This window comes from Leptidea sinapis, chromosome 41 (assembly GCF_905404315.1).
Source record: "Leptidea sinapis chromosome 41, ilLepSina1.1, whole genome shotgun sequence".
NCBI lineage: Eukaryota > Metazoa > Arthropoda > Insecta > Lepidoptera > Pieridae > Leptidea > Leptidea sinapis.
Window position 1 is genome coordinate 5,083,105 of NC_066305.1, and position 25,692 is coordinate 5,108,796.

At 34.8% G+C, this 25,692-nt stretch overlaps 4 protein-coding genes across 6 annotated transcripts in view; 2 read left to right on the forward strand and 2 right to left on the reverse strand.

Annotated features, from left to right (window-relative positions):
* LOC126976601 (tRNA dimethylallyltransferase) overlaps nt 1–20,547 on the forward strand; it is a 247,704-nt gene extending 227,157 nt beyond the window's left edge. Inside the window, exons 5-7 of one of the 2 annotated variants that reach the window (XM_050825011.1) lie at nt 16,559–16,674; nt 19,498–19,708; nt 20,171–20,547. In XM_050825011.1, coding sequence (XP_050680968.1) covers nt 16,559–16,674; nt 19,498–19,708; nt 20,171–20,482 — 639 coding nt within the window. In that variant the 3' untranslated portion in view covers nt 20,483–20,547. The remainder of the gene's footprint in view (nt 1–16,558; nt 16,675–19,497; nt 19,709–20,170) is intronic. The other variant, XM_050825012.1, reaches the window with a different exon arrangement.
* A 585-nt stretch (nt 20,548–21,132) lies between these two features.
* On the reverse strand, nt 21,133–22,219 carry LOC126976626 (dimethyladenosine transferase 1, mitochondrial). The gene has a single exon (XM_050825108.1). It carries the CDS (start codon nt 22,217–22,219, stop codon nt 21,200–21,202), a length of 1,020 nt encoding a protein of 339 aa, XP_050681065.1. The 3' UTR covers nt 21,133–21,199.
* On the reverse strand, nt 22,219–22,578 carry LOC126976648 (cytochrome c oxidase assembly factor 3, mitochondrial). The gene has a single exon (XM_050825137.1). It carries the CDS (start codon nt 22,480–22,482, stop codon nt 22,219–22,221), a length of 264 nt encoding a protein of 87 aa, XP_050681094.1. The 5' UTR covers nt 22,483–22,578.
* A 1,163-nt stretch (nt 22,579–23,741) lies between these two features.
* Nucleotides 23,742–25,692, forward strand: part of LOC126976620 (F-box only protein 32) — a 30,403-nt gene continuing 28,452 nt past the window's right edge. The window contains exons 1-2 of one of the 2 annotated variants that reach the window (XM_050825095.1): nt 23,742–23,953; nt 24,116–24,166. In XM_050825095.1, coding sequence (XP_050681052.1) covers nt 23,853–23,953; nt 24,116–24,166 — 152 coding nt within the window. In that variant the 5' untranslated portion in view covers nt 23,742–23,852. The remainder of the gene's footprint in view (nt 23,954–24,115; nt 24,167–25,692) is intronic. The other variant, XM_050825096.1, reaches the window with a different exon arrangement.

The window sequence follows — 25,692 nt, forward strand, 5'->3', positions numbered from 1 at the left end:
TGAATTATCATATGTAATGAAATGTCATTGACTGAATTATTTGTATTGCGATTAAGTATATAGGTATTTCTAAGTCAAAAAAATTGGTTCCGAATAAGTAATCATCAACATATGGGCCAGTGGGAGGCTCCTTTGCACAGGATGCCGACTTGACATTCATAAGTGTCATTTCCGTGACCTTCCTACATGAATAAAGTTATTTTGATTTGATTTGATTTGATAGATTATGGGTACCACAACGGCGCCTGTTTCTGCCATGAATCAGTAACTTGTGTTTCGGACTGAATGGCGCCGTAACTAGTGAAATTACTGGGCAAATGTGACTTAACATCATATGTCCCAAGGTTTTTTTTTTATGAAGATAAGTGACGAGACGCGCAATTGTAGTGCCGCTCATAATGTTTGGGTTTTTAAGAATCCTGAGCGGCACTGCATTGTAATGGGCAATTATCATCAGCTTAACGTCCTGCTCGTCTCTGCCCTTACTGTCATAAAAAATATCATATACGAACACATATACATAGCTAAACACGCTGCATCTTATGGTATAAGTATCATTCCGATCGGTTCAGTAGTTTTCGCAGTATAACGGCAAGAAAAAACCGGCGCCCTATATATTTGGATAGAAGATTGAAAACGGTTATGAATACATCAATGTTTGGTCTATTTTTGACAATTTGATTTATGATATTACTATACATTGGCTGACTGATCATAGTATCACCAAAATTTATTATTTATTATTTAGAAATAATAAATAATAAATTTTGGTGATGCGAATATTGTAACCTAACCTATCCCAGTTTCTGAATGAGAAGGCTGGAACTATATTTTGTTAGAAGTGAGGTTAAATGTGTTATAATGCCAGTAGTACTGTAGTTAAATTCTTTTGGCACCCATCTTATAAACGGGGGATAATATTTAGGTTAGCTTTTCCTCTGTATTGGCTAAGACTAAATTACAGAGTCAAGCACGGAAATAGGGTAATCATATTATGTATGGAGAAATTGAAGGTAGGATACCGTCTTAATAGGCGCTTTTTTATTTACTTTCCACTTATAAAAATAGGGACCTATTGACCTAACGTTAAATGAAATAACATTTATAGAAGCAGTATCCACTAATAAGCAATAAGAAGGAAGTGGAATTCTGCCAAAATCCATTATCCCTATCTACAATCTGATGAGACTTGGCCGAAAATATCTACTTTCATCTATAACGAATGCATAATGAGAGGATTATTTATTATTAAATTATGTTCATTGCTCCCAGCAGTTCCCACATTATGGCCCGTTTAGTTTTTTGCCGCCATAATAACCAAGTGATGCCAACGCTTCCAACAGTTTTGGCGCGAACTCGTGACGCTGCTTGTCTATGGTTTTTATTTCGAAAATAGAAGCCGAGTAAAAAACGCCAGCCATCGTCAATGATAGTCATTAATGGAAGTGAGTGTAAAAAGTACAGTGGTGGCATACGTGAGGTTTTGGGGACGTGACTTCGGAACCCTGTATTCAATGAAATCCTGTCGTGTTTGTTTTTATTATTTTATGTTTTTTTAGCTGTAGCTGTGACTTGTTGTTTGCGGATGTTGTCAGATAAATTGATGAAATGGCGGTTTTTTCTTTCACTCATTCACTTTAAAGTGATTTTTTTTTCTAAATGTTGTGGCAACAGAGTTCGCTCTTTTTGTTCGTCTGTTGTGGCTACGGTTACGGAGATAATCACTTTATTGAAGATTATTTCTATTCTAGCCTTATTAGTGCTGTCAATATCTCAGGGCTAATCATAAGTTTATATTAACTTCGCGATAATCAGCTTCTGTAGGAAAATATCTCTCACGACTCTTTGTGTCAAGTGTGTTTAAGAATACCTAAATTCCACGAAGTTTCAGCCAGTTTTCCTTTATTACGGTTGCATTGATACTGCTTGTGTATAGCAGTGCTGTTTGAGTGCGAATTTTATAGTGACAACTGCTTACAACAGTGAAAATATGATTTAAGTTTCGTAAGGTTGCGGATCTAGATGTGAACAAACGACTGTGACAGAATACTAAGACGAAAGTGAAAAAGTGTGTGACGCAAGGCATGTGAAAGGAAGAAATTAAGTGGCTGGGTTTCGTTCGCTGAATGTGAACCCTGTCCTTTGCATTAGCTGTGACTAAAATATGTCTCATGCATCCTTCACCGACATTGAAAATTGATAATAGATACGATAATAATATCTACGAGCGTATCCTACGTATCGCGATTCTAAATCTGAAAAAGAGAATATTCAATTAATAAGGTTTGCTTAATACATCCACTGAGAGGCTCCTTTGCACAGGATTCCGTCTAGATTATGGGTACCAAAATGAAGCCTATTACTGCCGTGAAGCAGTAATGAGTAAGCATTATTGTGTTTCAATCTGAAGGGCGCCGAAAGGGGAAAGCTAGTGAAATTACTGGGCAAATGAGAATATTATCTTATAAGGTTACACCATCACCACCATGATGATATTAATGTTCATCATAACAGTGAAGTATACAGGACTGCCACATATCCTAATTTGTGGTTTGTTGTGCGAAGGTGGAATTCAGCGGCAGGAATCAGGTGAAATAGCTCATCGGAACACTCCCCGTGATAAATGCGTTATAAGACACACATTGAAGCGACCGACGTCTCTACGCAACGCCAAGTGATCCAGCCGTTCAGAGAGCACTGGGTCCCCGATAATTCGAGCTGCACTGTGTTGCTCGCATTTGTACATTTAAGTTTATTTATTGTAGCTTAATATCTCCAACGTGCCAAAATTGTTGATTAGTAAATATATCTTTCGTTCAATAGCTTCTTTTACGTCACGGCCTTATGTCATTAAGATATATTTGGGTTCAAGACCAAAAACTATGAAAAATAATAATTAATTTAGCTTGCATAGTATAGTATCCGGTACCAGTAGGTCGTCAACGTGTTTCGCAGTCAAGGGCGGTCATACAACAGCTGTCTTCCTATAGTTGGCGAATAATGGTTTAACGACTCGCTCAAGGCCAGCGCTGCTTGTACAGAATACATTAACGAGTATTCCTATAGAACCTCGTCACAGTTAAATTTCGTTATCATCTCACTAAACCATACAGACGCCGGCTTAACGTTTACTTTGATAAGGTTCTAAGTCTACGAATCGAGTCGCTCTGTAGAAGCGGAAATCATTCTGATATCATAACAATAAAATAACAATAAAACCATGTCTATAGCACTTGTAAGTGAGTCCTACTACGGTATGAAGAATTATAATATTCCATTGGATTTATAACCTATAAAACAGATGTAGTGGGTGTGGAATCAGCCTCATCAAAAATGGTTTACAGATCGAAATACGCAAATGGATGTTATGAAATGTCGACCTAGGCGTGCAGTCCACGATCAGATGAAATATCTGTCAGGGCATGAGTATCAAGAATAAGAGAGCATACAGGTTTTGTGCAAGTAGAAAGAGCCAAAGAGTGTCTGAGGAACAGGGCTGATTCAGTTTCTGCTATGAAGTTCTATACCTATAGACGTCACGTCGTGTAAACAGAAAGCCGTAATGTGGTAATATAGAACATACCACAAACAACATCATAATAAGCTTCGACTGCTATGTACATACACTGCCGTATTTACTCAAGTTATATAAAATATTATTGGTTAATAAGCATCAATGTAATTCATTTATTTAGTTTAGGCCACGTATGTTGAATTTAAAATCCGATGCAGACAGTGACAGTTGGCACACCACTAAGGAGAAAAAAAGGGACGGTTAGGGACGAAGCTCCTTATTATAGATATATTAATTTTACTGATTTACTAAAAAAAATTGGCAGTTTCTTATAAACAATATAGCCGCTAGTGTTTTAGTATTTTTATGAAAGTCAGTGGACGAGGATGTGATCATTTCTTTGGTGTTGTAAGAGAGCATGGACAGTGGTGCTCACTTACCATCAGGTCACGTACACTCTTTTTTCCTATTCCAAAAAACATATCAGGCAACTCCAAACCCACGGACTAGTAAAAAAATAAGGACTCCGTGTCACCTTACATAACAGTGTAGCACCAAAACAATCCGATTAACGTGTAAATACATAGCCCCACGCACACACTTACACTACTACAGGCCGATACTCGTAGGCGGCCATTATGAGAATTGTCATCGTCTGTGACAGATCAGTTTGCGTCTCAAAAAATATTTTGAAAATGCCGTCGTGCGTTGTGAAAACGTGTAAAAACAATACTTTGTAAGTATTTGTGGCCATATATGAGTATTTAAGGGAGAAAAAATCGTGTAACTTATTATCCCCCGTAACCGCACACACACTAGCATAACGGTGCTTCACTTGCTAATATCACGGCGCGGAGTCTGTTTTTTTACTCGTCCGTGCTCCAAACCATAGGACATTTATTGGAACGAAGTTTCTTCTGGGACGATCCGGAACGCAAGATTATTATTATTTATGTATAAACAATAGACAAGTAACAATTATTGACATTTGACACATTTCTGACATAAATCATATTTAAATAGGTTTATAACTGCAAAATTACACTTTTTATTAAGGAAACAAAGCAGCAATAGAGCGAAAACAGATCGATATTAGTGTGAGAATTCAATGAAGAACACATTTTGTGAAGAAGCGCGCGCAACCCAATATTGGTTCTGGGAGTCAGTAGGTTTAAAGTGCGTACTGTGCGTGCGTAGAGACCTGGCAGGAACATTGAATGGTAAAATAGACATACACCATAGACATAGAATATACTAGCGTATAGACAACCTGCCGGACCGATAATACATGATCAATTTGTGAGCGTCAATGGTTAGCTAGTTTAATATTCAAAATACATAAGCTAATTCCAAGCGTGGCGGTCTGTTTCAACTTTTCAATCAAAATTGGTTATAGTTACAATATTCGCTTTCCTTTTCTACCTTGCTGTATCGCCGTTAGAGATTTTCTTCTCTCTTGCACACTTTGTATGTTTATAACCTATGGCTTGTGTATTGTTAGTCTATAGGATTGCCGATAGGCCAAGCAATTTCCATGGAAACTCCTTACATTAGATCCAACTAATTTCCCTCTATGTTGTCATTAGCGCATTTTTATTACCGCGACATGACCCCGAACACACAACATTGCGCCCTTCATCATGAAACTTAAAGAAGTAATATGGCATGAGCCTGTTTTATTATTGAGGCAATAACACTTGCGTTGAAGGCATTCAAGAAGGGTGGTATCACAGGTGGTACCTAGGTAACACTGAAAATGTTTAGAAAATGAAAAACGGCTTAATGTAGAAAGTTGCCAATACTTTTATTGTTTTTCGAAGTAATCTCCGTTCCTCTCTAAACATAGTCGCATTCGATGGAACCATTGAGAAAAGCAGTGGGCCCATTCTTCCTTTGGGGTCTCTTCTATGGCATTTTGGTAAAGCGAAATACCTCGAATTTTTTTTCTTTAGTTCTTAGGAATAAATAAAAGTCGCAGGGCGCCAGGTCAGGATACATAGGACAGGTATAGCGGATGACTCATTATCTCGACACCTGCCATAGTCAAATATTCAACAGTCCGTTTTGCGGAGTGCGCTGAAGCATTGTCGTGGTAATAATTTTTCATAGCAGCTATCCAACTTTTACTAAAAAAATTAAAGAATATCTTAAACATTCTTAAAATATGTCCAACCGATAAATTTGATAAATTTTGTTTCATTTGTATTTTTGTGTACTTTTTTCGCCTTATGTTTAATTGTATATAAAATCGTTATATTTTGTATTATATTCACTCCTACTTTGTTTATATTTAAGTGGAAACTTTATTGGCTTGTGTAATATAAATTATGTGTTACAATGTGTATATAACTTAAGCTGTTTGTTTTCCAATAAATAAATAAATAAATAAATAAATAAATAAATAAAGGAGGATTCTCCTTCGAGGGCGCTGATGTCGAATATATTCCTAGACAACAGTCAAACAGTGATTGACATACCAGTCTTCAGTAACTGTCCTTCCATCCTCTAGCACAACCGTCGTGAAATGACCTTTCCGACCAAATAATGAGGCAATAATCTTTTTTCCTTGACTTCTTCTCTTCTTTACCTTAGTTGGCCGATCCTCGAAAGGAAACACCCACTGAGCTGATTGTCTTTTGGTTTCGGCTTCGTGGCAATATATGCAGCTTTCATCACCTGTGACGATCTCAAATACAGCATTTGAGTCACCGCCGTTGAACTTATCTAACATTTGGCGACACCAGTCCATGCGAAGGTGTTTCTGGTCGTCGGTTAAAGTATGGGAAATCCATCTGGTACAAAGCTTCCTGACGCCTAAATGTTCGTGTAATATTTTTTGAACTTGACTCATACAAATGCCTAGGCTTGCCCGTATCTGCTGATAGGTCACTCTCATATCTTCCTCTATTATGTATCGCTCATCATTGAGATTGCTACGTCCACGCTTAAACTCGTTAAACCAATTGTAAATAGTGACACGAGGTGAGGCTTCATTAAGAAATGCTAATCGCAGCCTGTCATAGCCTTGTTGTTGAGTTAGCCCACAACAAAAGTCATAATAAATCATTGACCGAAAATTTTCTCGCGTTAGGTTCATTTTCACGTGTAACAAGTGTTTTAGATTTGCCGCCAATTCACAAAAACAAATGACAAATGAATGCAATATACAATATTAGGTTACCAAAGAGTTCTAAAATTGAAATTCAAAAATGTTTTTAATAGCAATGTTTCTAACTGGCCAGTTTTAAACATTTTCAGTGTGACCCACGTAGGGGAGTATTGGAAAATCCAAAATAGTGTAAACTTAATAAATATTAGGGGTTAAAGCATGAAATTGCCGATTTGTACCGAAAAATTTAAATTAGTTTTGGTTTTAATTTAATATATTTATTTAATCAAAATAATCAATAGTGTAAGTTTGGCTAAGGTAACAGGTATGTACTCCTAATAAACTAATGGGGACAAAGTTTTATAAGACACGGACACTGTATAAAGTAAAAGTTTGTTTGTAAATCCCTTCGAGTGTCTGATCGTTAAGTATTACAATATAATGCGGACATTGCGTGTATCGACGTAACCGGCGATGTTTTGACAACCGCTTATAAATAGATCGTCCCGAGTCATTAAGATCTCGCAGAAACTGTGCTTTCACACAGATTGCGGAACGGCTTTGCTAAAAACAATATTATCTCGATGCAAATGAATCAATAATGATCATGTCATAAATGTGCATTGAGTATATTTGTCGTAAGCATTTCGACCATGTCCGCCTTTTTTATTACACCACATTCATTGTTACATAATTCTTAATCTCTTCTAATAATTATTTTGCTCGGTGTGATTTGATACAAGAACGACACTATACATTTTTAAGAATAGTCTACTATTTTCATGGATATATAAATTGTAATCATTTGTAGTTTTCTGTAGTAGGCATTATTTGTTTTATACATATCTATCATGCTTTTTCAAGCCTTGGTATTCGTATTGTGAGAATGTTCTGTTCAACTAAATTGTACAATATTAATAGACTTCAGTATTTGCGCGCTTAATAAGTAAGATTTAATTTCAGTTATAGTAGGTACTCTTTATTTGTTTAAAAATACTTTAAAATTCATTCATAAGTTTTATATGGTCTGACTCATACATTTATTATATAAATATGAATCAATTACAATTTTATTTAAAATAGATATTTTTTAATCAGTTGTCTAACTTCGTTGATAATTATAATATAACCAGAGATACTGATACCACTTGAAGTTCAAAGAAATAATTCTGGACGCGATGACCATAATATTATAAAAAATGAAACGTCAAGTTAAATCGCAAACGCACTCCGTGTGTAGACGCTTTAGAAATAAAACAACAAACTTCAGACAGACGCAGTCGTAGCGCTCGGCGCATCTCTCGCCTCCTCGTTCTATTTTCAATTTGACAGGTCAATTCCAATTTTGTCTTTAGTCGTTTATTTTTTTAGGCTCGCTTGACATGGATATATTAATACACTCTTTAATGTTTCGAGCTACAATGTATCTTAGCTCTTCTCTGTGTTACGTATTATTACGTTAGTGGGTTAATTAATCATTAAATTAGGGAGCTTTTAAATGATTTCGTCTTATGAAGTTCTGGATGGACTTATTGTTAGTATTTTAAGAACAGATTCCGTGTTGGTCATTAATTAAAATAAGATTTAAAAAAAATGCACGGTTTAAGTTATAACTATTTCTGTTGGGTGACAAATTAACCGTTATTTATTTAACACGGCTTTACTCACGGTTTATCGGTGCCGGTACCGACTAGTTTCGGACCATTCGGAGGTCCTTCATCAGGATGAGTGTAGTAGTCCGTCTCATTCTGCGGATTTGTGCTCGTAGTGCGGTTTACAGGGCGGGAGGCGCGGGGTGCGCCGGGGGTGATAAGGAGCACGGTACCACTGAAACTGTATCACTAATGGTGTTCACGGGTGCACAGTGTCCACTGTGTAATCATCGGCACTTTTGGTCCTTTCAGAGATGCGTTGAACAACACGGGCTTCCAAGTATGTAGCAGAGCCCAACCCTTGTCTCTATTAAATTAGGTCGCGGTTCGATTTCTATGGCTTCCAGAACCTTATTGAATGTGTGCTTGGTGAGTCTCGTTTTTATGTTGCGTCCCGTTTCACCAATGTAGCTATTGCCGCACTCACAGGGAACTTCGTAGACGCCAGGGCTCTCCAGAGGGTCCCGACCCTTAGGCGATCGTAGAAAACTACCAATCTGCGTCAGGTGGTGGAAAATTGTTCTAATGTTGTATTTACGTAACAGATGTCCAATTTGATTCGTTACCTCTCTTATACCAAGCCTACAAGCACAAATCCGCAGTATGAGATGGGTCGTCATCGTGTACCCACTGCACTCACCCTGATGAAGGACCGGAATTCGTCTGTACCGGTAAACCCGTCTTAAATAAATAAAGTTAATAATGTCTCACTTAACTTTTAATAATTTAACTTAGCCGTTGCCTTGAGGTTTCTATAGATTAGATCACTGGATACAATCTAGGATTCCAGTCCATTGTAGAGATAAGTTAGTTAAAAAAATTCGCAGGATAAAGGCGCATTGCAAAGTATTTCGTAAAAATATTTTGATTTGAAAAAGACCACTATCCCTAAAAACATCCCTATTTTTACTCAGGATTCTACATAACTACCCCGCTTCCATCAGAACTTTAGAGATTTTTTCCTGCGTTCAGGATCCAAAGACGTCCATGATGTATTGCTTTTTTTTTCTATCTATACAGTCAGTTCCAGATTTAGGGCAACAGGTCTAGGGATACCATAAACAGCACTAAAAATATTTCACTTCAAATTTTACAAAGACATACTAGGTTACTAGTGGAAAGGGGGCCTTGGTTTGCTTATGGCATGAAGTACTTTTAATTTAGTAGGATTTACATTTTCCTTTTTATGTGCGGCTTGAATTTTGCGTTAGGTTAGGGACAATCATTTATTTAATTGTTTTCCAGGCACAGTCATGTTCATGAAAATTTCGTTTCGCAAGCCCCTGTAATGTATGTATATTTAAATTATCTTTAAATTTTAAAATATTCCGACGAGTTTCAAATGAATGAAATGACGATAAAGTCGGTGAGTCAAGGTCAGCCGGAGCCACCGTCGATTAAATTAAAACTTGTATCATTAAGAAGAATTTACGAGACTGGTGTTACTTAACAAAGCGTAACTTAAACAAGTCTAGACTGAAGCCATTTTTAACCGACTTCAAATAAAGGAGTAGGTAGGTTTGTTATCGTTTCATATTTTTAGTTTGATGTGAAGGTCGATGAGAAATTAGGGAGAAGCCTCAAATTTAAAAAAAAAAAAACACCGGAACATTTCAATGATGTGTACTTCACGTATAATAAATAAGTCGGGAAAAAATAATTAAGCAAAATATAATATGTATAAACTTTTTGTACTATTTGTATCTGGCTGGTTTTGATGACATTAAAATGGTTTCATTTCAAAAAAGGAACAAATTAGTGAACTGTCATGTCCAGATATTTTTTTCTATCAAAATGAGGACCTAATGCAGCATTCGTAAGAGCAGCACAAAATTGGGTTAAACATTTTCGATTTTGATGCCAAAGATGCACCTCGCTCTGTTTACCATTTTACGGCTAACAAAAAAAACCTGGTTACTGAAAAATTACAAAGAAATACACGCTACAACCTTTTGTAGCCGGTGTACTTTGGTTTTAAAGTTTTGTTTGTGATATCTTTATAAAATATAATTATCATGGCATGAATTATCTAGTTTACATACGATTAAAATACAGTCTAGATCTTTAAAAAAAACTCGTGATTCCCGGCATTATAATATCGTACGGAGTTGAACGATCTCGTAATTGTCGAAACTTTTATAAGCAGCACATTCGAATTGCTAAATAGACACAGCTCAGTAAAAACTACGTCTTGTTAATTTACGATTAACATGAATGAATCGTATTTTTTTGTTTTTACAATTTATAACTATGTTCGTTGTAAAACATATTTCATAGCACGACGCATGCGGTGCTGAATTATGTAAAGTATATTTTCGCTGCGTGAAGCTAATTTGTATATTTTTAATTAGGACGATATAATTATTTTAGTATTATATATTATTTGTAGTTTTAATGTTAGTTTTCAAACAACCAACAAGACATTATAGCAACTTATTGATTTATTGTTATTCATATATTATTATTAATTATTTGCACAAATACAGAAAACCATCGTGTTTATAAGTACTTCAAATAACAAATTTTACATTGTTTCATTGATATATTAGCATTTAAACTAAGTCGGGCCTGTGCTTTAAATGCTAGTTACTTTCAGAGACATAAGTAATCTATGCATAAACAATATATAATACATAGACTTTGGCGCCTATAGCCCATAGTGGTTAGTGACCTGCCTACTGAGCTAGAGGGCCCGGGTTCGAATCCCGGTAGGTGCAATCTTATATATCAAAATTTATATGATGAATATAGATGTTTGTTTCCGAGTCATGGATGTTTATATGTGTTTATGTATGTTTAAGTAAGTATATTACATTAAATATATCGTTGTCTTGTACCCATAGTACTGGTTATGCCTAGTTTGGGACAAGATAATTTGTGTAAAAGTGTGTCAATATATAAAAATTAAAATATCTGATGAGAAAGCTGCGAGATCGAATCAGATATGAGGAGATTGGTAAAAGAAACAAAGTCACCATACACATACCTCAAATGATTGCGAAACTAAAGTGGCATTGGGCAGAGCACATAGTTCGACGGACAGATGAGAGTTGAGACACAGTGTTGGTAGGCCCCCCCACAAGATGGACCGACGATCTCGTCAAGATCGCCGGAATACGTTGGATGAGGGCAGCGCAGGACCGATAGGAGACGACAGGAGAGATATTTGGGGGAGGCCTTTGTCCAGCAATGGACATCTTCCGGCGGATGATGAAACTTTAAATAACAATCATAGGTATGGAAACAAGTTTTCCAATTTCAAAGAGTATAGAAATAACAATTCTCTTAATAGTATCGTACCTAATACAGGTTTCTAATGAGCGGTTATTATCATAAGGGGGTATACTAAAACGTTTGGCATGACCACAAAAACTGTTGATTTGGTAAGTTAACAAAATTTTAAATTGTACAAACGAAAGTTACGATATTCATTGGAATTAATATGAGTAATGTTTCAAATTGAATTTATTTGTTTAACGTTTATTTTAGAAAATCTTGGTATCGATTTGAGTTGAAAATAGTAAGCAAGGGGTTTCAAAAAGCGTTTTTTTATGCAGGTAGATGTAAATAATATATATAATTTTGTTGTATTGTTATTATAGGTTTGAGTGAAGTCTTTTTTGTTAATGTCCATTAAACAGTATCTGAACTAATTACACAAGGGTAAAAGGCCTTCAGTGATCTACCGTCAGCTCGCAATGGCTAAGATCGCACCGCAACCGACTGCAGTAGAACGATTTAACTCTAGAAAGATTGTAGTAATGTTACTGCTCTGAACCACTAAACACCCAGCTCATAAATTTTAGCCGCGTTGGGCACTTTTTGGTGGGGGAAAATCTTATAGTTTTGCGTCGATGACATGCTTATGACTGGCGCACGCGATAAATAAAAAAATAAAAAAAAACTACTTTAAAAAAAAACAAAAACTGAAAAGTATCAAATAACTATTTTATTGAATACATCATTACATTTAATATTAATAAAATGCTATTATTTATATGTGCTACCTATTTATAGGTTTTAAGTCGGTGTTATGGAATTATAACACCAGGTTAACAAAAATTTTCATAAAATGAAAACTACTGAGGCAAACTATGTAAATTTTTTATGGGACCAAATGGCATCTATTCTGCATCGACCTAAGAAAAATACGTAAATCGGATCATAAATCTCACAGTAATCGGTGTACATAAAAAAATACCGATTGAATTGATAACCTCCTCGTTTTTGAAGTCGGTTAAAAAATATAAATTATATATATAGTTTATTATGGGTGAAATCTCGTCAGTTCGCGTCACCAAGTGCTTATGTAGTATTAGGTATATCCCTTTAGTTTAGAGTATCTGTGGGTATATCTGTACAGCTGACGTATTGTGCAACATTAGTGCTGTGTGTATTTAAGTGAAATTGAATGGATTTAGTGAAAAGTTCATTATACTGTGTTTTGTTGATATAGTGTTTATGTTTAATTAATATATTATTGAAAATAAGTCTTAAAACTAAATTGAAATTAATAATTTACTTGTTATGCTTAAAGCATTATGAAATTTCAAATTTTAATACTAAAAGTTCTAAGTTTTCAATTTTATCGGCAGTCTCTTAGTCTTTATTACTATTACAGGACGGTTTCCTGCTAGTAACATATTTTTTTTAACTTTCTGACGGTAAACAGTGAAAATGAGGGTAGGTGGATATATTTATTTACCGGTGGGAGGCTCTTTTGCACAGGATGCCGGCTAGGTTATGGGTATTTCTATAGGCGCCGTTGTGGTACGCCAGAAGGCGTGAAGCAGTAATGTGTAAATTATTGTGTTTCGGTCTGAAGGGCGCCGTAGCTAGTGAAATTTGCGCAAGTTACCGGCAGAGCGTATCAATTATCATCAGCTGAACGTACTGCTAGTCTCGTGCATCAAAAATATATATTATATAGTAAATAATCCCCAACTCTCTATGTACTTCAGTCACCGTGAACAAGATCTTTGAAATAGCTCGAACTATCTGAGAAACTCAAAAACTTTTTAAATCATTTTAAATATCCCCCAAATGGGGAATCCCATCACCAATATTGTCGGGGTATAATATTATATTTGAGCTTCTCGATATTGCAACGTTATTACCAGCGTCGTGCTCAGGAACCATCATGACAGCTCCCCAAACCGTCAAATGAGCTTATGATATGTGAATCTTTCCACCATCTAATGAGTCCTATGTTCATCCATTAATTAAACATGTAGCTCAATAAGCAATGGTGCGCGCATATAAATATTTATACAGCATTTTATAACTCAATTCTCCGGTGAATATTTTCATGCCATTATTTTGGCCATCACTAAAACTTAATCAGTTCCGGTGCATATTTTCTCACGTTTTGAAGATAGTTACAATGTTAATTTGAAAGGATGTTAACTGCACAGTGTATGGTTAAGAAAGGTTGACTTGGGAGCATCAGTTCTATCTGTACCAAGTAACAAGAATAAGAGAGTTTACATACAAGGGTCACTTTGAAAATAACTGATCACGTCTGCCCATACTGTTTTGCAACACCAGAGGAATCACAACGCCGTTACCGGTATTAAGATATGCGCGCTTTTTCATAAGTATCGATTGTCGAAACACCGTTGCAGAACCGCACTTGGAAGCTCATTCAGTTTGGTTGTAAGTTGCTATGTCGGTGACTTGTTGGTCAAACAAACCAAAGTTGGTTCTCCTACGGATCTTTCTGATTTCATCTCGCAGAGAAACTCCGAGCATAGCCCTCTCCATTGCCTTTCTATCTATAGCTGTATGTATATATATATATATATATATATATATATATATATAAAGCTTTCTCATCAGACCTATAGTTAGCTACCACGTCCGCGTACCGTAAGACATCACTGACAACAAACATATTAAAACCTTCGTCTTCAGACACTGTGGTAGTTCGGACATCGCTCTTGTGATTCCTCTGTTGTTACAAGAGAGTCTAGACCGCGGTATTCGTACCTACCATCAGGTGACCCGTAAGTAGGCTCGTTTGTCCTCCTCTTCCATCTTGTTTGAATTTGAATTGATGTTAATCTAAGTTTGCTTGGGATGTATATCTTTTTTTAGTATAGTACAGTATATTATAATTGTTACAGAAATTAAAACGTGAACTATTTATTCTACTATAAGTTTGCATGCCTTATGGGTTAGGATAAGAGCAGCTGTTAATTATAAGCCAACAACATCTTATTATTACCTTATCTTGCAAATAAAGTTGATTTGATTTGATTTAATTTGAAAAAATACATAAAACTTTTCGGCAATGAATGACGGATAAGTTCATTTCTTGTACAAGATTGTAAAGAAAATAAAAGCTTTCCAAATCAGTGTTAATAAAATCAAATTTAAGGACAATTATTGTTCTTACAGTTATATAAGCTGTAGGTGATGATTACGTAGCTGTTGTAATAAACAATATCTTTCAAGGAACGACCGCGACGGCTACACATAATTATTACCAAGACCTATGAATAAATAATAAATGGACGGCGTGACCATGTTATTCAAATATCTATTATTTCTAGTATTTATGTTATTTGTTGATAACAGTTTACGAAGATAAATTGTAGCCCTTACTCGGTTATTATATTATCTGTAATTGTATTTTGGCGCCAGTGTTGTCTCTCAACAATTCCTCTATTTAATGTATAATTTATATTTTATTTATCGCACATCAACAATATTCCCACACCAGAATTAGTTGACAAAACATTCAAGACTTATGTAAAATCTGTTTTAATGAGAAGGGGTTTATATAATATTTAAAAATATATTGAGGATGAAAAAGTTTGGAATACGATTCCTTGCATATCGCGAGTCTCTGTAGCATCCACTACTTACTTTAACGCTTTTGCGCACATGTGAACACTTTATAACTATTTACAAAAGCTTTTATAAGTTAACGTACATAAAAAAAATCCCATAAAATAAAAAAATTACCCACAATACACGATACTTTACGGTAACTACACAACAGATTAACGTGTACAGGTAACAAACAGATAATTCTTCATTTACCTGTTTCATATAAATAGCGGTTTCAAAATACAAATTCAATATTAAATTATGTACCAAATTAATTACAAAAAGCCGGCTTAAGGTTAAGGTTTATAAATGTTCCGGGCCGAGGCATGAATAATGATTTTATTTATAATTATTATTCGTATCAATTGCATCGTGACCTGAGATTTTGTTTATAATAAAACACTTAGGAGTTTTATAAATATATTGGGACCTTTGATATACTCGTATTGAGATATTGTGCCTTGTAGCGGCATTTCAAAGGTTGATAGGACACCGTATTGTAGGATCCGATGTCTGTCTGTTGTTATAATTTATTATATATTCGAAGTATTGTTATGGTAACGCCATATATTATAGGGTACGAAATGTAAAATAATTTTATTTCTTCTGTTTGCTGCTGACGTAAAGAATGTTTAAGTTACTAACTAAAAGAGCAAGCAAAATATAGCTTAAATACTGTTTCATCAAAGGCGTCACCAATTATAAACATTCTGACGAACAAACATTACGTATCATACTTTAAAAATATGGCAATTATCAAGCGGTAATGTAAAAGCTGGTTACACAATCAATAAGTTACATTATTATACTCTTCACAACATATATTAACTTGATGCTATACGGCCCTCCCCCCGCACCGTCTTGCCTACTACAAACAAGGAACGGTTGTTAAAGAGTGTGATCATTCAGAAATACGTTTTTATTTCATTTTTAACTAATTTAATAAGATAACATATTTCCGATGGCTTTAGACAACATTATTCCCGAATAGTTGCATCATATTTTTTTCTATTGACAGGACAGCGTCTGTCGGGACAGCTAGTTTAATATACATATAATATATGTACCCCATATTTACGGATACTATTAGCCCGTAATTATAAAATAAATTAATACCTTTTTATGTGGTACGTGAGATATTAATACCTGTTACAGATGTATTATGGTTACTAGCAAGCAGATCGAAGCCCCATAACTTTAATTAAATATTTTTTTAATGACAATACGGGACGACACGAGCAGGACGTTCAGGCTGATGGTAATTGATACGCCCTGCCCATTACAATGTATTGAAAAACCCAAAAATTCTGAGCGGCACTACAATAGCGCTCGTCACCTTGAGACATAAGATGTTAAGTCTTATTTGCCCAGTAATTTCACTAGCTACGGCGCCCTTCAGACCGATACACAGTAATGTTTAGATAATATAATATTATTGTTGTTATTCAGGAAGTTCACGAGGTGCGCCTAGATTCCCGCGTTGATGACATGCTGCAGGCAGGTCTCATCGAAGAATTGCTCGCGTTCCACGAAGCACACAACAAGCACAGAATCAAAGATGGAACGTAAGTAGAACAATTATCTAGAAATATCATTACGTACGGAACCATTTACAAAAATTGATCAAACCTGGATTTAAACCGTTCTGCGAGTCTTACAGGCCCGAAGAATCAAAGAAGACGAACTCGAAGAATCGACTCACGTCAACTCTTTAGAACCTGATCGGCGAATATACGCCTAGATCGATCTTTCCCAACACTTCCGCTTACATAGTAGTCAATTGTTATCCATCATGACCAGATCTCCATAACAATCCCTTTCGAAACAAAAACTCATGTAACAAAAACAAAGGAATATGCATTATGATTTAGAACCTTGTAGACGCTTTATGAAGATTTCCAATAGATCAATACAAAAAACCAGAAAGAAAAGTAAAAATATATCTCGGGCAATGTCCCCGGCAGTCTGCCCGCTGTCGTCAACACTGCATCTGCCGAGTTGCGGTTCTCTATGCGATCGGGTTTCACATCAATCGACGAAACGTTTTGATACTTGAAATCAAATTATTTACTTTTAATGTTTCATTTTTTGAATTCTTATAAACCTTGTAATTTACGTTTCACTGGTTTACGAATTGCCAAATAAGTTAATAATAGCTTTGCTATTTTTCTGTGGAATGTAATCTACAAAATTAACTTTTAATTATCTTATTAACTTTTTAATTTTTGTAATGGGGCAAGGCTTTTATCTGGTGAAACTGTTATTACGGTAAAAATCAGTGTTATATACAGGCTGTTGAAAAAATCCTGTATTATATGTTAAGGCGTATCCATTGATGCCAATGTGGCACTCTACGAAATTCAATGAATTGAAGATCTAACTTAAATGTGAATAATACACAAAAATGATTATCCCAGGCATTATCAGCTGTTAATGATTTAAGACGCCTTGCAGCTTCTTTATATCAAAGCAAAGATAATGCATCTTGCAAAAGTTTAATTATGTTTAAAATATTGTAATTGCTAATGCATAAAAATCTTTCCGTCAAACCAAAATAAGTTATTGCTTTAAATAACGTTATTAAAACTACACTATGTATTTAATTTAATTTATACATAAATGTATAATTTATCATGTATTATTAATAGTACGTTTTATTTCCCTATCCCGCATAATACCTGTCCCTCTGAAATCGTCTTAAGTGTGTTTTACTGTACATTTTTATTTACAGAAAATAACCACATGTTAAAAAACGAAAACTATGTGCTATGAACACTTATTCGATGCACTAAAACTATCACCCACCCAAATTTACACATCTGATCCAGAAGTGTGTTGACCGGTAACTCAGTGAGCATTAATTCAAATTTTCGACATTGTTGGCAATTTTTAGTCAATTGGTAGTGTGCTCTCGCCCCGCCCATTTTCGTATGAGTCGCCGCACAGCTGAAGCTAGCTATCCGCCGTTGAACCGAGTTCAGGGCGATGACCTTTTGTTTACTGATAGAATAATGAGTTAGGAACGTTTTTGACTACATTTAATATGAAATGTTCTTTTTACTGTAGGGTAATCTAGTTTTTTGTGGGGTCTTTTAAAAACTACTCTCCCCTTATTATTAAAACTGATATTTCTTATACAATCATTATAGTAGTCATCCTCGGATATTATGACACGTTATATTAACGTAAGAACATAACATAGACTCAAATATATTCGCAAACTTGGCTGTTAGCTACTAGTTGTCAAATGTACGTATAATATATATATATATATATATATATATATATATATATATATATTTAAATATATGCGATGTAACAAGTATCAAAACTTATAGGGCATTGTATTGAAGTGTAACCCTTCGTACAGTAGTAACCGCAGATTCTTTCGCATCTCAGGCGGATAAGGGGAGTCACCTACAGAGAAGCTAGTCCTACGTACCACGAAACAATATCTCAATCTTTGCTTGTTTAAGCATCTAATATAACGGCCTTGTATACATTTTACGTAAAACTGATGCTAATTCTTTGTGCTCCCAACTAATGCCGTTGTCATATGGCAACGTGAGCAGACAGGCAGTTCAAAAAATCTCAGTAGACCTTATCGTTGTTCAACGAACTCCAAATTTATAAATTGTTTTGTACTTTCAGACTTTCTTAGCTCCAGATACATCCTCTTGCTGCTAGACAACCGATGAAAACAGGCTAGGCTTATTACTTAAGTGTGCGTGACAAGCTAAGTCTTACACTCGCGATTTGTATCTCACATTGTGTTAGTGTGGGTGCATTGCTTAAAATAGAGGTTAACAGTCAACCTCAAATTTTTTCTCAAATCTAAACGTATAAATGGTCTAAGTTTGTAAGGTGTACCTTTTAAATTTTGATAATATATTGAAATATAAACAAATTCTGTTAAATAATAATATACTCATATTTATTCTATTATTTACAAACTATAACTTCGTCCGAAACTATTTATCATGTTTGAGACACAAGAGTCAAGATAATAAGCCCATAATTCCCGCCTTTCAACAAGAGTTATCACGACTCGAGCCCTTATATCGATAAAAAATCGATATTTCTTAATAACGTCGGGTGGATCAATAGAATCAATATTTCGATAGCATGTGTCAACAGTTGATCGATAACTCGTCGTTTGGACATAACTTGAGTGTAATAACCTTCTTATGTAACCATGAACCTTGCTTCAATTGATTATCACAATGATCTTTAAAACGCATATCTTCGTGTACCTACGCAAATTTAACATTAATTTATTTAAATTATACAAACTCTTCATATTAAAGCATAATAGCTTACTCGATTCAATGTTATAGGTTTTTTTACGTATTTTAAAAAAAAATAACACAGAAAAACAATTGTTTTAGGCTTCCCGACTATACTAAAGGCGTCTTCCAAACATTAGGTTTTAAGGAGTTTCACGAATATCTTATGATGTCTGTTGAGGAAAAACAAAGTGAGGCGGGCAAGAAACTGCTGCAAGAAAGCATATTGAATATGAAATTAGCAACCAAGCGATTCGCAAGGAGACAAAACAAAATGGTTCGGGGAAGATTTCTAGAAAACTCTAGACGTGAGGTACACTACTGCTATCTCTTATCGACTAGCAAAACTAAGAAGTCAACTTATCTTTAGTTGCTTACACTGCCATCTGTTGTCGAATAGATTTTTATGTCATTGTTTAACACACTTTTGTATAGATGGCTCTGAATAACTTTATTTATTATCTTATTATTCATTAATAATTTCCTAAGTTTAATATTTTTATTTAAAGTTTTCAACTCTACACGTACACAGACATGAAGCGACTGAATAGAATTTGAAAATACAGTTCTAGACTTGCATAGTTTATAGCTATATCAAATAATTCATCTGTAAAATGCATTGAGGAACTGCAATGTACATTCATATTTCGATTTCTATGTCTATCATTCTATGAGAACCACCTTTATAGCTGACTCAACCCGGCAGATAGAAGTTATTTAATTGATAGGTTATAAATCAATATCCTTATTCTTAATAAATGTATTTAAATTTCAGGTACCTCCAATATACCAACTCGACACTACAAACCTCGATGAATGGGACGAAGTTGTTAAAAACAAAGCTATTCATATTATAGAAGCCTTTATGAAGAATGAGACATGCCAATTTGAGCCTCTGAAGCCACAGTCGCAGCAAGACGAGGCCTCGATAGACAGCCATTCGTCTAACTTTTGTGAAGTCTGCAAGAGATTGATTGTAGGAGATAAAGAGTATGCCATTCATTTATTATCTAATAGGCATAAAAAAGTATTAAAAAAACATCTTTCAGGGAAAATTCCTGATAAAAATGAGGGGACAGATGTGTGAATGAAGAACACATGATTAGTAATCCCTACCTAAAATATATTTTGAGTATAATTTATATTTGTTTATATTATATGTTTCATTTCATTATATTTAGTTAAAATTAGTTACTGTAAGTTTATTGGAAAAGGTCAACCTATATACAATCAGCATGTATGGAACCTCTGCTTACCAATATGCGAGACCAGCAGGACTGTATCATGATATTTATATATTCTCAGGGGTGTGCATATCATATAGGCAATTAAGGAGTGCCTACCTCGTTATGAACCTTGCATATATGAAGGAGGAGAAGTGTTTCATACAAGTTATGTCATACTATTGGACTAACTACAACTAGTTAGATATACAGTGCCTACCTTGCTATGAAACCAATGCCCTGCATATTCTGTATGTCCCAAAATGGAATTTTATTAAATGCAGTATTGAAAATTTATAACAGAAAAAAAAAACTGTTGGCACTTTTTGATTTCACCATATCTATGCAAGTGCTTTTGCCAGATCGACTTTGAGCTAATAGAGTAAGACATAATATTAAAAAAGGTCATTTAAAACCAGAGGCACACCCAGAGTTTATATATTATGTACTATTTTGTGTACAGCAACAAAAGATGGTAAACTAAAAAACTTTTCTCCAAATTAAAAAAAGCAAAGATATTTATATATCATTTATTTTCTATTTACAAGAACTACTTAATAACTGAAAAATTACACTAAGCTTTATTCTAAATTCTCTACCAAAGCAGAAACATTTTTCTTCGGGGCTCTATAATCATAATTTTTAAATTCAGGATACATTTTTATTATTTCACTGTAAGCCTCACATATTCTAGAAAATTCCCCATTAGCAATCTGGAAGGGCCGAATGTAAGGGTCTATTTCAGCTAATTTGTACATTTTGAAGGCCATTTCTTCACTTACATCTTCAGGAAATAGGGTTTGTGCTCCTCTGATAGAATATTTTTGTCTCATTGAAAATATCTGCCGAACAAGCTTTTCATACATTTTAAATGGCTGTTTCACTAATGCATTCTTTAATGGAGTCAGTGTAACCACACCAACATCAACATCAGGTTTAGGTAGAAAGGCAGATCCAGGAATATCAAACTTGTAATTCACAGTGCACCAAGATTGGCACATTACAGACAATCTACACCTTTGCTTATCTAGAATACGAGCAGCCATCCTCTCAGCTACTTCCTTCTGAAATGTTAATGTCATTCTTGTGCGACCAAAGCTCCATGGTCCTTCTTGCTTGGATATCATTTCAAGCCATCTTATAATCAAAATTGTTGAAACACTGAAAGGTAAGTTTCCTATTAAATTGATTGGAGGTGGAGGGTCATTCCAATCTACTTTAGCATCGTCAGGAATAAAATGTGCAATATTTGTTTTTAAAATATCTCCAGTAATAATATCTAGATCAATTTTATCCTTACAAGCATCAGCAAGAAGTTCTAGAGATGGAATGAAGCGGGGATCTTTCTCAATCAAAATGACTTTGCGCGGATATTGCCTAATAATAGATCGCGTTATGCCACCAGGACCTGGTCCTACTTCACATACAACATTATTACTTATGTTTCCTGCAGCTCGGACTATTTTATCAATCAACCTTGGTTCCATAAGGAAATTCTGAGATAGTTCACGTAAAGCACGTAGCTTGTATAACCTTATAATATCTTTAATGCTCGGTAGAGGCGGTAATCTTATTTGCATTGCTTGTTTTGCAACAGCCATTATTGTTGTATTTTCGCTGGTTCGTCAAAATCGTCAAGGAAAGTTTCTTGCTTAACAGCAAATATAGAGTACAAGTAAATACTAAATACACCCGCCCCAATAGCAAAACCCGTAATTTTATTTCTTCTTCCTAGTTGTTGTAGTTTTTGCACACGTTCACGGTTTTTCTGCTCTATTATCTTCATATAATCTAATTCCGCCTGCTTTAAAACTGGTTCTTGATCGCCAGCATTAATTTTAGGCTTGTAGTTAGAATCTCCCATTACGAAATATAAAGCAAGATTTTTCAACAACAACCAATATTTGTCAAATCTTGCGAAATCTAATAAATTTTATAACCTCTAAATTTTAAATGTCAATGTTGAGTCAAAGAGAATTTAAACTATGTTCATGTTGAGTGTTGATTGCAGTCTTGGACTATGGATCCTATATCCTCTATCTACGACTGCAGTACTGTCTTCTGTCTAAACTCTAAACTACAGCAGGCCTGTCTCACTTCCCGTGTAGGTATCGAAATCGTAAATACTCGCGGCGGTCTCTACTCCCTACACAGTAGGCCAGCCACAACGGGACTGAAGGAGAAAGAGTTATTGCGATCCATATTTTAAATTTTTTAAGCTTCCAAAAGACTGCAACAATTTGATTTATTAATATTATAATGAACTTACCATTCATGAATGCTAGGTTTATTTCAATTTATTTCTATCGAATTTTATTTCGAATTTATTAGTTGAATGAATTTATTTCCTATGCTAAGGAGGTATTACTATGTCGTGGTCTTCGAACGCATACATTATTATCTGCAAGTAATGTAGGTTTGACAACAAAAGAATATCGTTTTAAAATTACGATCATATATAGACCTATTTATATGATAGAAAAAACTAAGCAATTTTTAAAAGATGACCTTATAATAGTTAGGTACAGTGTTCGGTAAAAAAGACAACCCTACTTTCGACAGATAAGTCACGCGATAGAAATAGTGGCAATTTCTAGGTAAAAATAATGTAGGTTAATAGCGCTGTGAGATATGAATTACACCTTATTGTATGGCCGCCAGAATCCCTATTTTTTTAATTGATTTTGCAGAGTACCTGTTCTTCTATACTTGTACTTACTATTATATATTCTTTGAGTACAGATATAAAATATCATAAAGTACAAATTGTTGTTATAGGTCTTATGCACGTAAAATACATAGAATTGCCTATAGAAAGTGTAATATATTAGTTAAGCCAATAAAATAAATTTTGTTTCTTTAATGCAATGGATTCTTTCATCGTAGGACTGTAATGATTATGAAATATCACATTTTTATTTAATATTAGTGTTGACCAAAAAAATAGCCAAACAAGGGTATAATATAAACGTATGTTTACAATTTACGTGATTACAAGAATCCGATACAAAATCTCTTGCTACGCTAACCACGGGAGGATGTTCTGTGTTACACCAATAAAAAAAACGTACAACAGCTGTTAATGACATGCGCGCGTCTATCTCTTTCTAAACAACACCTCTTGCTCGCATCGCATCGCAGATCGCCATTCGCCAACGCCAAATCCCATCTTGCATTGCGAATGCAAGCTCGTGTCGTGCAAGATATATTTTGTGTTGAGTTAATTTTACTAAAATGCCTTTTATATCGAAAGACTGGCGTTCACCAGGTGAAGTGTGGGTGAAGACGCAAGAAGGATGGGAAAAGAAAAAAGTCCTCGAATGCACTACGCAGCGGTGAGTGTGTATTGAGTAACAAAACAATCCTTTGTTCGTACGAAGACGCAACTAAAATGCATGAAGTAGTTCCTCATAAATTACTTAACCATCGTAAATTGCAAGTTTTGCCTGTAGTGTGTTTAGATCATTGTGTGTGAGAAAAGATTATTTGTGTTACAGATATGCTGCTTTAACTAACTTTAATAACACAGATGAAAATCAACAAAAGTGGTAAGTAACAAATAATATTTACATTTATACTTTATGTTAAGATATAAATAAGACAGTAATCACTTAATTTTGCCAGAAGTCTTAGCCACACTTCAGTTACAGTATCAACTAAACAGTTCAATCAGCTGATCATGTCAAAATATTATGTGTACATACAAGTCGCGATACCGTATTGATTTTTGTACTTTTATAGTTTACGAAATTTTGGGTGTCATTTCTAATGAGAATTTGAATATAATATTATTAGATAAGTTCGGAAGAACCTATGGGCGTTTGTTGAGCTTATATTTTTTAAGCTATAATTTTTTAAAGATCGGCTATTAATCGTAGGTTTCGTAAATTAGATAAATATTTAAAAGAAAAATATTATACTAATATAAAAAGAGATAATATTATAAAGAGAATAGCTTTTAGATTTCATAATATCTTATCCTCGCAACGGAAGAAGGTGATAGCTGCGAAAATGAAGGGAGAATGTTTGTGATATGGCTGAAACAATTTGAAAAAGAAAGGCGAGGATCATCTTTAGGGGAGGCGTTTGCCAGTGGACAAACTGACGTAATATGCCATCATATTATCAGAGCAAATTAAATTATTTTTTAATCAAATTGCGAATATTGTGTTATGGGATCAATAGGTAGTCATTAGGTAACTACCAGAAAACAGCAAAGGAAGTTGTGTTTTCCGAGTTGGATTCCGGCTAATCTGATACTGAATTCAGCTTTTAGTTCATAGAACTAGAAAATACTAGAATATAGAACTTTCCCGGTGAAAGAAATCGTGAATACTTTAGTGCGGATTGTATTAAATGTATTAAATTAAATTCTATCGCAATTTCGTAGACACCATCAACAAAAAAATAAACACCCATGTACCGAATGGATTCTCATGAAAAATGTATCATGAACCTATTTTCTTCTGCGGTCAGAATGTAGGTCAATCGAGATGTACCAATGCAGCTTATAGATCAACTCGAGTCGTCATTTTCGTGATACCTTCCTATTCTGTTGTGTAATCTTATTTCACGTTGCTTAGTTTTACACAAACATTACGTAAATTTTAAGTGAGTAAGAGACAGCATTAGCTGAGGAATTTCTCAGAATTAGAACCAATATTTCTGTCGAGTTCACGTGGACACGGGACAAAACAAAAATCGAGATTCAGTTTGACCTCCTCTAAAACTTAACCTCTATTTTGAGCAACGCACGCACACTAACACAAACATACAAATCGCGATTGTAAGACGTAGCTTGTCACGCACACAAATGTAATAAACCGGGCCTGTCTTCATCGGTTGTCTAGCAGCAAGAGGCTCTATCGACACATATAAATTATCTGATCTTAACCGATCATAACGAAATTGGAAACTGAATGAGAATGAAATATTAGGTAGGTACTTGCTCATTATTGCCAGATCCGTATGCTGGTCTTGTGTTTGCGATCTATGCGGAAGATGAGATCTTTAAAAAAACATGGTCCAGATTTAAAAATCAAGAAGACAGTGGAAAACGTTTATATAGAAAAAT

Bases quoted from the DNA above. Each gene is read 5' to 3' on its own strand.
- LOC126976626 (XM_050825108.1), bottom strand. From the start codon at position 22,219: ATGGCTGTTGCAAAACAAGCAATGCAAATAAGATTACCGCCTCTACCG.
- LOC126976648 (XM_050825137.1), bottom strand. From the start codon at position 22,482: ATGGGAGATTCTAACTACAAGCCTAAAATTAATGCTGGCGATCAAGAA.